The sequence below is a fragment of the Nannobrachium achirus genome, assembly GCF_963921795.1.
Source record: "Nannobrachium achirus genome assembly, chromosome: 20".
In the NCBI taxonomy this organism is placed as follows: domain Eukaryota; kingdom Metazoa; phylum Chordata; class Actinopteri; order Myctophiformes; family Myctophidae; genus Nannobrachium; species Nannobrachium achirus.
The window spans coordinates 12,557,112-12,570,152 of record NC_137827.1 but is presented as its reverse complement, the minus strand read 5'-3'; the positions used below and the strand labels follow the sequence as shown (position 1 = coordinate 12,570,152).

General features: G+C 44.9%; 1 protein-coding gene across 1 annotated transcript in view; it reads right to left on the bottom strand.

The window, feature by feature from the left end:
• The window catches only part of dlgap2a (discs, large homolog-associated protein 2a), a 471,572-nt gene that overhangs the window by 99,477 nt on the left and 359,054 nt on the right, over window positions 1-13,041 (bottom strand). Inside the window, exon 10 of the mRNA XM_080750728.1 lies at window positions 8,721-8,979. Within this exon, the coding sequence (XP_080606854.1) occupies window positions 8,721-8,979 (259 nt within the window). The remainder of the gene's footprint in view (window positions 1-8,720; window positions 8,980-13,041) is intronic.

Sequence of the window (13,041 nt, the reverse complement as noted above, 5' to 3'; positions counted from 1 at the left end):
TATACTTGGTCGCGCTAGGACGGCATTTTGTAGGAAAGTGGCAAAGCCAATCACATCTGCGCTGAGGGCCCTGTGATTGACATACACTGATATATCAGGCTAGAATAATAGCATAATAGAAATTTAAAAGAATCTTTTTGGACATTTCAAATCAACACACATTTTCCCACATGAACCCTAGCATCCTCATTCTGGCCATGTTCATAATAGGCAAACATTTGGCGAAAATAGAAGATCGACATAGAACAACATTTGTTGTGAGCTTGTAGATCGGCTATTTTCAGCGAGAGTTTTTTTTTTTGAGTAAGGGGGAGAAAATGAGCGGACCAATATATAGAACCCCTGATCAACAAGGTTCATAGAGTTTAAATGGTTTAAGGACAACTCCGCACTAACATTTTACTACTTTTATTGATCCCAAATGACTGTTCGTGGGGTCTGTTATAGTGTGGTTGCTTAACCCTGGTTTTTTACATTATCAAAACGAAGCGGATAAAAGCGACAAACTTTTTTTGAGGCTTCTTTGGGACCTAACAATGGATTTTAGCCTTGGGTACCAAACAGTTTACCCATCGAATTACCCACAAAACTTTGGTTTAGTGATGAGTCATAATTTTTCACATTTTTGGGGGTGTTTTCGGGGGGCATTTCTAGCCCTAGGAAAGTTTTCTGTGCAAAACAAATGCTTGCAATGGATTCAGAATCATGACAAACCCCTTTAGACCCCTCACATCCAGATTTCCCAACTTGATATGGATAATTCTATGGGTAAACTTCAAAATAAAATTTGGTACCCAAGGCTAAAATCCATCGTTAGGATTGCTTACATAATTTACATAGTTTGAAATATATTCATAACATTTTGCCTATCAATATGACACCTTGATGGACAATTTCTCTATTCACTATATTTCTCCAATGAGGTCTTGAGTCTTTTTCACAATTCAGAATGCAAATTTTCCATAGGCGGAGGTCTTTTTCAATCCTCTTTTCCTAGGTAAGTGATCACAGCAGGACAATTTGGTAAGAGAAATGTGATGTTGTATATTGCATGTGTGAATTTTCAGGAGTTAGCTTACATTTGGTGGGTCAAAAATAGACGCAATCATTGTAGTTTTGTGTCCACAACTGTTCCTATTTGGGCATGCATTTTAGGTGGATTTTTCCCTGGACCCCCCTGTGGTTCGCAATTTGTTGTAGTGAAAAGTGTTTTTCATTTGGGATCAATTTAAGTAGGAAAATGAGCCTAGATGTAATTTAGTGCGGAGTTGTCCTTTAAGATGCGAAGATAACACAGCTTAATCCATTTAGACCTGAGGTTGATTCTACAAATCACCGTCGGGTGGAAACCTCATATTTCCAAAACTGTCACTTTTCAGGATTTAAATTCAAAAGTCGCAAAAGTAGCAGATCTACAAGTCCAAAACAAGTTGCTTCGCGACATGTTTCGAGCTTGTAGATCTGCTACTTTTTCACTCTGTAGTACGATCAAGTAGCTCATTAACCCCCACTCAAAAAAATCTATACAAATAAAGACAAAAAGTTAGAAAATCGTCATTGTCGGGTGAAAACCTTGTACAAAACCATTCGTTTTGCATTTATCATTTTAAAAATGATTTAAACTAGTGAAAACAGCCGATCTACAAGCACACAACGCCTCGCACCGTGTACCGTTTTCTACCGCGCTTGTACCGTTGTTTCCTGGTTGGAGATTGGCACATTTCCTGGGGCAAGCTGCCCAGATCACACATGTCACAAGGGTATTCTTATTTGTTCACTCTCAGAAAGCACCTGCAATGTAGTGCATTTGAAACTACATTGCAGTGCACATCATGGGGTGATCACTGCTTGCCTCCTGTGAATTGTTTTATTTTAATTTCTGTTTATTTCGTTGCTGAGTGAGGTCAGCAGATAAAGTGAAGTGAGAGGAAACATCGGTAGATCTGCTGTTTTCACAACTTTTGTGCGACGGCCTTGTATGATGAAGCAGGGCTCTACTTTGCGAAAGAACGTATAAATTTGAAACTTAGAGATACAAGCTTTCCAGCTGACAAGGACGATATGTAGATAAGAGGTTTCTGCCCGACAGCAACGATATGCCTTCTAAATCCTAGCACAGTTTTCTGAAAAATGTCGCTAAATATAAAGCTTAAATCTAAAATGACACAGATGTTTACCAGATCTAAGTAACATTTTAACAATAATAACCAGGGGAAATCATTTCATGTGTTGGATCACCTACTGTATATTAGGCACATTTCAAGTCTGTGCAAGTTGACAGGTACCGTACTGAAATTAACGGAATTCCAAAAATCTTGACCTAAGGTATATTATGCTCTGGAAAATAGCCAGCAAGGAATGTCAAGTATAAAAGGCTAAACATGCCAGACGGCCGGTATGCTCCTTTAAATGTGTCAGGATACAACTCACCCACATCCCCGTTTCTCTACAAAGTATTGTACAGTTTCCTCCGCTCCATCTCAAGATTGTGCAAACATCATCATAATAAACATTCGTTCCCTGTTTCTTAATGAGCTGCAGTGTCCACACCAATCCAATCCATCTATAGCATTTCACTTCATATTAACAGCACGTGATTGGATTTATATAGTTATATGATAACTGTCGAGAATTAACTTCAGTCATTAAGAAGTTCTCCAATGTAATTATTATTAAGGAAAGAAAAACGAAACGTTTCCATGGTCACAGAAGAAGGGATTGTCACGACCTCAGAAACAATATAGGCTGTCCTTCTCAGCAAGTCGAACGCAGAGCTCCAGAAGAGTCCTGAAGATGTTTTGCGTGTGTGCGTGCGTGCGTGCGTGCGTGCGTGCGTGTGTGTCTGTGTGTGTGTATGTTTGGTAAATTAATACCATTGTGTGTGTGTTTGGTATATTAATACCAGTGTCAAACTCACTTATAGAAAGACAGTACATTCATTATTACCAGTGTTTGCTGTGTTTGAGGGGGGAACAGTTCACGTGAACAGAACAGAGATATGTTCGCGCCTGCCTCATGGATGTCGTTTTCCTTTCATTCATTGGTTCTTGGACAACGATAACATTCAACACTATGCTTTGGAGTTCACCACCTGCAGTTGTTTATCACATTCGCACAATGTGGTACATTCCATAAACAATCTGGGTTGCAACCAGTGCAGTCTTTCTTTCCCCCTCACAGATTATTGCAAGCTTGTGTATAATAAAAGTCATTGCATGGCAAAATCACCTTCACGTCTGCAGAGTGCTCCCCTTCTTATACACGCCGCCAGAGAACGTGAGCCATAAAGACGTCTTGAGCTACATTTTGTCTGCTGACAATGAGGTAAGCGTTCACAGGGTAAGGGACATGTAGGTTATCTCTGCACTGTTGTACTCGTATCTCCCGCTCCACAGCTCCACGCTCGCGCTCCTGCGCATGGATCTCAGTTCCCGGTGCCTCCGGTGCCACCTGTACCACAGAAACCCGTGATCCCACGACGAAGACCCCTCTGAGCTGCTGGGGGCGATGCTGCCCATGAGACCTCCGTCGTCGTCGGAACCGCCCATGATGAGCGGACCTTCCGCCGTGTCGTCTGGCTCCATCGGTGCCAGGTCCAGTAATGGGATGTCTTCTGGGTCAGGTGGCGACGGATCTAAATGTAAAGGATGGGGATCCGAGTAGGCCAGAGGATCCGGGTCAGCGGAGCCAAAGTCTGCATCCAGGGAACTGCCTGGGTCAGGTGACACTGGACTAGGAGGGGATATGGTGACTATGACCTGTGGCATTGGGTCTCGACAGAAATCCGTTTTTACTTCCTGAGGCATGTGAGCTATGGGATACTCCAAAGACGGATCGAGCCATTCTCCGGACCGCGAGGGATCCATCGGGCACACAGTGGCAGGGTCGAAGGAGGGTAGGGGCGAATCTGCATCATCTGATTGGTAGAGCGGTGGATCTAAATCCGATGGGTTAGAAGGAGAGTCACAGCTCAAGGTCATTGGGTCTGGTTCTGGGTCCATGAACACCGAGTCCAGATCATCTTGGTCAAGAGATGTCAGCATAACCAAGTCAAAGTGGACCAGATCAGCATGAAATATAGGGGCTGTGTCTAGTGGTTCTGGAAGGGGCGGCCACTCAGGCTCTTGGGGCGATGATTCAGTGGAGTCGGCAGTGTGCGGCTGAGGATCCACTGAGACTGAGTCCAAGGCTCTTGGCTCTGGAACCGGGCGCTCTGGAAGAGGGCTAATAGGATCTGCAGGTGAGTCAATCTCAGTTGGACTCGCAGGAGAGTCTGTGTCAAAGTATTCTGACACCACAATAGATGGGCATTGGCTATCTGATTCTGAAAATAACGACCAAACAGTACCACGGTCAAGAGGAGATGTATCACTCGGGGAGACAGCGATGGGGTCTTGGCGAGCTGGCTCAGGTGAACACACTATGGACGAGTCTGATGACTTTGGGTGTGAATCTACCAGGTCCACTGGGTCCTCCTGATCCCCCGATTCTGGATTTGAGACTGGATCTGGCCTGTCCACAGTGGTGACTTCCTGAGACTCTGAATCTGATATGATGTCATCATCATCACCATGTTCCTCTGGGGGAGACACGGTAAGTACAGGAACTGGATGTGGCAATTGAATCTTATCTCTGCCAAGCGCTTCTGAATCTTGAGGTTTCTCATCAAACAGGCAAGATGGCACGGGATCTGAACGGTCTTCATTAGCTTCCTCCGCAGATGTTAGTTCTGGAGAAGACGAGGCGTGTGATTTAATTGGCTCTGGGTCTGGAGAACTCTCCGTGGGTGGCACTGTGACATCAGTAGCCAGTGGCTGGGTGGTCACCACGTCTGGTGAGCCGCCCTTGACATGTTCGAGCCGTTCTGGGGAGGACACGGCAGGCGAATCTAAAGTCTTGGGATGCGGTTGCGTGGGTTTAACAGAGCCTGGAAGTATTGGATCTAAAGAAATGGGTATAGCACTCTCCACATACATTGACTGTGGCGAGGCCAGGATGCCGGGGTCCATGGAGAGCTGTTTGGGCAGACGTCTCCGGGCGCCCATGTCCTTCCTGTGTTCCCCTTCGTCTTCCGGACAGTTCACAGCTGCATCGGCCGTGCTCTGACGGACCAGGACTTTGCTCCTGGCCTGAGTTCCCACCGACACTTTAGACACCTGGGGTTTCCTTTCTCTGGTAGACCCAGAGCCCCTATCAGCAGCAGCCCCCGAGGCCCCGAGCCCACCCCTCGCCCCAGACCCTTCCCCAGCCGCGCCTGCCGTGCCCCCGCCTTGAGGAGACCACGTGTTGTAATGCTGTGTGAAGGTGTTGAAGTTACTGTTGAAGGCCCGCAGCTCCGTGCAGAGGTCCCTCCTGAGTTCGGCCAACTCGCGGCGCATGGCCGAGACCTCTTCTTTCCACTGCATGCTGATGGCTGCCGCCAAGGTGGCGGACTCTTTGATGCTGGCCTGGATGGCATTGGGCGAGGGTCGCTCTGGGCCATGGACACTAGGCCTCGGGGACCTGAAGAGGCTCGGAGAGACCGGTGGCCCCGACACGGGTTTGGTTGTGGCGCCCAAACTATCCTGTTGGTAAAGTCTGTCTCGTCTGATGGGACAGCCTAGATCGTCATGGGCCAACGGGGCCGTGTCCGAATCCTCCCCAGCACTGGCCCGGTCAGGCAAACAAGAGTCTTCCTGCACATAATTTCTGTCTGGAAGACAAATGTAAATATGTGTCTGTAATATAATATGGCCACAGGTGTGAAGAGCTGGAGAGAACGTGCTTTTCATAGACAAGTAACATCAAGTCATGCACTGCAATTATGAGTCAAAATAAGACCATGGAAGACATTCAAAAAAACATTTAGAACCTCCCACCCTCCCATTATGTTGTATTCAACCCCCTATAAATGTATTTTCTTTTTCTCATATAGAGTAATAATGTGGATTATAATCGCATAAACCAATTTCAGAGTGTTTGTTGGTAGCCAACAGCACACTGACAAAGCGTTCCCATTTTGACTCATTCCTGATCATAGTTTACACTGCCTTCTCAACCTTAATTTGTAGCATGCATTCTTCACATCTTTTCAATGCACAAAGCCGAAACCCGCTGGCTCCCGTAAACACATCACAGAGAATGGACACTGCTACATGTGAATGAGGCATGAGAACAGGCCTCGTGTGCATGGTCTCCTTCTGGCAGGAACACAATGTGTACTTTGTGCAATGAAAAGAGGCAAATATGAGCAAAGCTTCCAAACCTCTCCCCGTAAGTCAGGAAGTATAGTATGAACCCTATTGAAAATGTGAGGTCCAATTTGACCCGTCTGTAAAGCACCAATTGCCCCTCATTGAAAATGGTGGTCAAAATCTATCAAATATCAGCCCCTGTGTTATAGAAACATATAGTTTAGTTTATTGAGAAAGCAGTGTAAGCATTTTAACCACATGAACCCTAGCATCCATATTCTGGGCATGTTATAATTATGCAAAACATTCAGCGAAATGAGACGATCTACCAGCTCAAATGGCAACATGTCACAACGTGACGCATTGTTACAGTAGCTTGTAGATCGGTTACTTTTGCCCGATACAAAATGAATTTGGTGTTGAGGGGAAAAAGGAGGGGACCAGGTATGGAGCCATGGGGACCCAGGTCCACAAAGTATACAGGGTTTAAGTGGTTAAAAGGTATCTGATCACAAGCACATCTCCAGATGATCACACCTCGGGCCCTGCCTGCCTGTAGTTTCTGCATGAGTCTATAATGTGGACATCAGTGGAAATCCCACGGTGGCTTCCTTCATTTCCAGACAACTTGCTCTTGATCTCTTCCCACATTGTTCATCTGTATCCTCTGTGGAGCCAGCAGTCATTCTGGGCATAGTTGGAAAAAACCACCAGCTGGCTTAACGTTTTGTAGCACGGGCTCGCTGCCAGCGACACGCGCCAGCCCAGACGTTCCGGATTCACTGCGCTGCACGGCGTGGCTAACAAATGTGACCTTCTGTTTGCCGTATGCTGAGACACAACAGTATTATGCACCGCCTTAGTGTGACCTCACATTTTGTACACATGACCTCGAGACCTTTGCAGTGAGACAAAATAATTTAGTTGAAGTGAAGTTTATGTGAGAGAAAACTGTGATCGAGTATATGGTGCGTTAAGAAGATAGGCATGTTTGACCATTTTTCCACGGTTATGTTCAGCTTTCAGAGAAACTGTGAGTGTGTGTTCACATTCACAACCACCACAGCGTGGCGTCGTGAAACAAGGTTTATATACCCACATTGTTGAAGAGTAAACACTTTTTTCTCCCTTATATAGTTGGGTGTGAAATTCCACACATGTCCCTTCATGTTTTTTCAATAGGGTTCATAGCTTTACTCTCTGACGCATCCAATGAATGAGCAGATGGCATACTGTATCCAACATACAGTACAGTAGGATGAATTGGCACAACTCACAAACTGCAGCTACAAGTAATCAATTGTCTATCAAAAATAATGGGCACATACAATACAAGAGAGGATCATGCAAAGATATGAAGCTGCTTCACTGGCGCAGTCTCACAGGCGACATCTTATTGCCTAAACACAGTGGTTCCCAAACTTTTCCATGCCAATGACCCCCAAATAGCTATAGGGAAATCGTAAAAAAAAAAAAACTAAATTAAACTAAAAAGAAAAGGAAAAGAAAAATAGACGATCTACAAGCTCACAACAAGGCTCGCTTGTAGATTGGCAATCTTGTCAAAGATTTTGGATAATGTTGCCAACATCTTATGAATCAAATTGGAATTGAAAAAAATGAAGTATACATGTATCTATATATTTTAGTTTTTAATGATTTCTATTCTTTTTGTATTTAATTTTCATAATTTTCATTCTTTACAATTGCTCCCACACACAATCCGCCTTTGATCTCAAACCGCCCTATGTATTACTCGCATTGTGCTGTACATGAAACATAACAACCACGCTGTATAAAGACAGGCGTCGGGTTAGGCCAAGCCAGGGCTCCACTGCAGCCATCGGGCGTCGCGCTATTCGTCAACGCAGGGAACGTTCCCTTTGTAATCAAGGAAGGGTGCTCCATTGCCAACTTTGCACTGTGTTCAGTGACGGCGTCCAACCTAAAGAATTCGCCCTGGTAAAAAAACGTTTTTACGCTGTCTGACACCAGCACGACGCTCAAGTTGCAGTGGAGTTTCCGAACTCTAATTCGGGGGCAATGCTTTTCCGAAGTTGCGAGTGACGTCATTTTGTAGTTGAACCGGACCTTTCCGACGAAAAGTTCGGTTTCTGAAAGAGTATGGACTTTTAGGGCAGTGGTTCTCAACCTTTTCAGGCCGCGACCCCCAAAATAATCATATTCTAACTGGAGATCCCCCACCCTGACGAGCACTAAGAGTTGAGGCATTACATTTTGTATATCACGGTTCTATTGTGAAAATAGCAGATCTACATGCTTGCGTTTCGAGGCGTTACTTGTGAGCATGTACTGTAGATCGGCTATTTTCACAATTCCTGCCTCTAATATTTGACAATTTGGCCAATGTTTAATTTGTCATTTCAGAGATATAGAAAAGTCCTTAAATTGTCACTTTAGAAACATGTTATACTTATACACCTAAACTTTATGTTGGTTTGCTTACTGCTGATTGAGAAAACAGTGTTGCACATTAAGTTAATCATCTGGGGACCACCCCCCAAAAAATAATTTGGGGACCCCGACAGGTTGAGAACCACTGCTTCAGGGTTGCTGTGCTGCAGTGCTTACCTGTGGTGGAGCGGATGGAGGTGACAGTGGAGGCCATGGGGGGGATGCAGTCGTCGTCCTGGGAGTAGCCCGCCTGGATGGCTCTCAGGTAGCTGTGGCTGCGCGTGCGGAAGCAGCCGGGCAGGTCCAGGGCCTCCATGGCCTGGGACTCCACCTCGCTGAACACCGACTCGCACACTGACTCGAACTGGCCGTTCATCTCCGTCTCGCTCACCTGGGGAGGGAGGGAGGGACATTTCACAGGCGCTTTTAGACCAGTGGTTCTCAACCTTTTCAGGCCACGACACCCAAAATAATCATATTTTAACTGGGGACCCCCCACTCTGACGAGCACTAAGAGTTGAGGCATTACATTTGGCATAACACGGTTTTATTGTGAAAATAGTCGATCTACATGCTCACAACGCCTCGCAACTTTTCACAATTTCTGCTTCTATTCTAGGTATTAAACAGTCCTCAAATTGTCACGTTATGTTGGTTTGTTTACTGTTGAGTGAGAAAACAATGTTGCACCACATTAAGTTAATCATCTGGGGAACCCCCAAAAATAATTTGGGGACCCCCCTGGGGGTCCCGACCCACAGGTTGAGAACCACTGCTTTAGACCATGTAGTTCTCAAGCGTTTTCATGTAGAGGAGGACCCCCTAGTTGGCCCGTTTGAGAAGATTTTTTTTTTTTACGGCTATAGCAGTGATTCTCAACCATTTTAATTTCAAGGACCCCCAGTTTGACATGCATTAAGCTATGGACCCTCATTTAATGGTATTTCTATCTCTGAGACCCCAATTTATATTGTAGAATAAATGTTGAGTGAGGAACCAAATGGACCCTACCAGGTCCATAGGGTCCATTTTGTTCCATTTGTACACTCTGAGTTACATACCCAAGTGTCCATTTGGTTACTAACTATAACTATCATTTAGCTGGGGACCCCCTGAAACTCCCTCAAGGACCCCTAGTGGTCCCCGGACCCCACTTTGAGGGGTCAAAGACCCCTTTAGCTGAGAGAGAGAAGCCTCGCGTAGCCAGCAGGGGAGAGTGTTTTCTGCAGGTGATTCAGTCCGAGTGTATCAAAGGGTGCGTTCGGAAATGCGCACCGGGTGTGGTTAGGGGTTAGTGGTTAGGGTTAGGTTTAGGCATAGTTTTACTGAAGTTAAGGTTAGGGTTAGGTTTGGGCATAGTTTTACTGAGGTTAGGGTTAGGATTAGGCACTCACTACACTGAGCACACACCCGGTGCGCACTTCCGAACGCACCCTTTGATACACTCGGACTGAATCACCTGCAGAAAACACTATCCCTAGCCAGCAGGCTTACTCATCTGCGAAGAGAAAAGCCTGCATGGTTACAATAAGAGACGACAGAGAACGGTGCTACTTCCGCCGTGAAAATGTTCCCGTATGTTGTTGTTTTTTCACAGTGTGATGTTCCCACAAATGTATTCCCCACTGGGGAAAAAAACTGTTCTACTTCTACCGACCCTTCGGTTGTGTTCGTAATAGACAATATTGTTGGCCAGGGTTGGAGAGAGAGAGCCTAGATCCGCAAAATACTGTTAAAGCTGAGTTTTAACAACTTGGGTGCCAAACTCGTTCAGTAACGAGATACGGCCACTGGAGGTCGCTGTGCCAAAAGGAGTTGTCTCGTTCAGGAACGAGACAAAGGGTTAACTGTGCAGCGTGCTGCTGCGCGCATGTTGTGTTCCCTGTGAAAGACCCTGGTCCATATGTCATAATGTGGCTCGCAGAGACACAAAATGGCGCGTCTAGGCTGCATTGATTTCTATTCTATGCTGAAACATAAAAAGGGCTTTATCTATGAATAAGGTGCAAAGAACGCCAGGGAAGCAGAGATCTGCCTGTTTTCACGGCGACACTTTACCGCGATGGTCGGCCCCGGTTTGGATTTTAGTTTCGCGAGCGTTTGTAGAGGCTCAAAGCACTACGGAATGAGAGAGAGAGAGAGAGAGAGAGAGAGAGAGAGAGAGAGAGAGAGAGAGAGAGAGAGAGAGAGAGAGGCACATAACAATGCAGTTCATCAATGCAGTGGCTCAGGGGTAGAGAAAACAGTCATTAGAACACGGAGGGTTCCCAAAGGGTTCCCAGATTCCGGGCTCCCCCAGAGCCCGGTCAAAGAGTCCTTGAGCAAGACTCTGAACCCCTAGTTGCTACCAGTGAGCAGATTGGTGCCTTGCATGGTTTCCTCCGCCATCGGTGTGAATGCACAATCTCTGTAAAGCGCCTTGGATAAAGGCGCTATATAAATGCACCGTTTACCATTTATCTACTTATTTATAACATAAATGGCAGTCGGCGAAGAACAAATCATACACAAATCACCATAGGGTCTTTTCAGAAAAAGGTATTATTAACTCTTTTACCGCTTTGGACGTTCCCGTTCGCCCCATTTTTCACGGCGGCGCGATGCCAATTGTACGTTCTTTGGCTCGTTCTTTTGTACCTTGTTTTGATGTCTGTAAACTGATGAGGGGTCGCGCGGGTGTGTACCGTTAACACATCTCCCGTAAAAGTGCTTTCAAAAACCCACTGGACGTTAGCATCAATGGAGTAACAAAACGCTTCCTTGTTATTTTCTCTGGGTCTATTGCTCTGTAGCGATTTAGTGGCCTGGACGGATGGGAGCCGACCGCGGCCATTTCACATTAATTCTTGCATGAGGCTGCCCTCTACTGCTAGTATGACAAAAGTGCACTATGTAATGAGGAAAAAAAAATAGATCTTTGTCTATAACCTCGCAAAGGTAAGCTGCTTTTGCTGGCACAAGACCCAATAAATAAATAATAACATCTGGCAGTAAAATTGTTAAGGGATTTAGAAACGACCTCAGGTCTAAATGGGTTAAAGTTGTTAAACATTTTGCTGGGGACCCCCTGGAACCCCCTCAGGGACCCTTGAAGGTCCCGTGTCCACCTTTGAGTACCAGGTGAGCGTGGTGAGCTTGTAGGTCAGCTATTTTTGCCTGAAGACATTTGGTGTAGAGGGAAAAGGGGGGTGGGCAATTGTTTATAACAACCAGGATACCATTTCCAGCCGGCAGATCTGTCAGAAAATTAAATAATTGCTATATTATGTTTCAAAGTGAGGTACAGGAATCAAAGGTATTATGAAACAAAATGTGTTTTTAGAGAGCTAAGGATGTGTAATTGTTTTGTTTTTATTTGTTTTGTGGTGCTCGGCTGATTTAGTTTGGAGCTGCATAAGCCTTGTAAATAAAATAAAAATGAGATATTGATTTGGATCAAATCAAGACCATATTGTCCAGCCATAAGAACTATTGGAACACTCTGAAGAGGGGCTTGCCCGATAGATTGTTTTCGCCGATCCAGACGAGAGCTATTATTTTCTAACGATTGTTAAGAGATTTCCTCCGACGTGCATCTTGTGATTCAGGGGAACAGGGCTGTGCTCCGGGTTGGAAGTAGGTTGATGGTTATCTCCACCCTTTTCCCATTCGACAATGTCGAGAAAGCCAAGATAACAATCTTGTTCTATCGCTAGAGGTTTTATCTTCTAATGGCCTGGTGGTGCGAGGTTAAAGCACAGACAGCCTGGGAATTAGTAAGAATGAGGTCAAACGCTCTTAACCATTTCAACTCTATGTATCGTCACGGTCGGGCAGAAACATTTCACATTTTTACGTTTTTTTTTCGTAAAGGCGCCCTGCCTCATCATACAAGACTGTCGCACAAAACTAGTGAAAATAGCAGGTCTACAAGCACACAATGCCTCACGATGTACTTTTAGATTGGCTATTTTCACTAGTTTAAATCATTTTTAAAATGATAAATACAAAATGAACGGTTTTGGACATACAAGGTTTCCACCCGACAACAAAGATCTCTGTCGGGTGAAAACCTCATGCGTCCAAAACTGTTGCTTTTCAGGAATCAAATTCAAAAGTAGCAAAAGTAGAAGATTTACAAGATCAAAACGTGTCGCTTCGTGTCGAGTTTCAAGCTTGTAGATCTGCTGATTTTTATGCTTTTGATGCTTCATTTTGCACCTGAAACCCACTGTGTTGGATGTGAACTGTGTTATCATGGCCAGTGCGGATATGTTTTATCCCTGCTTCTGGTCAGAATTAATTAGATAATTATATTTATGTATTTATGTTTGATTGCCTAATTTAATCATTAAAAATATGTTAACCTGAACCCTGGATTATTTTTAAATAAATGAATATACCGATATAGATCTATTTTTAAATAGCAAGCTCAGAAAGTATGAAGACTTTAATTTAAGTGGCCCCAACCACC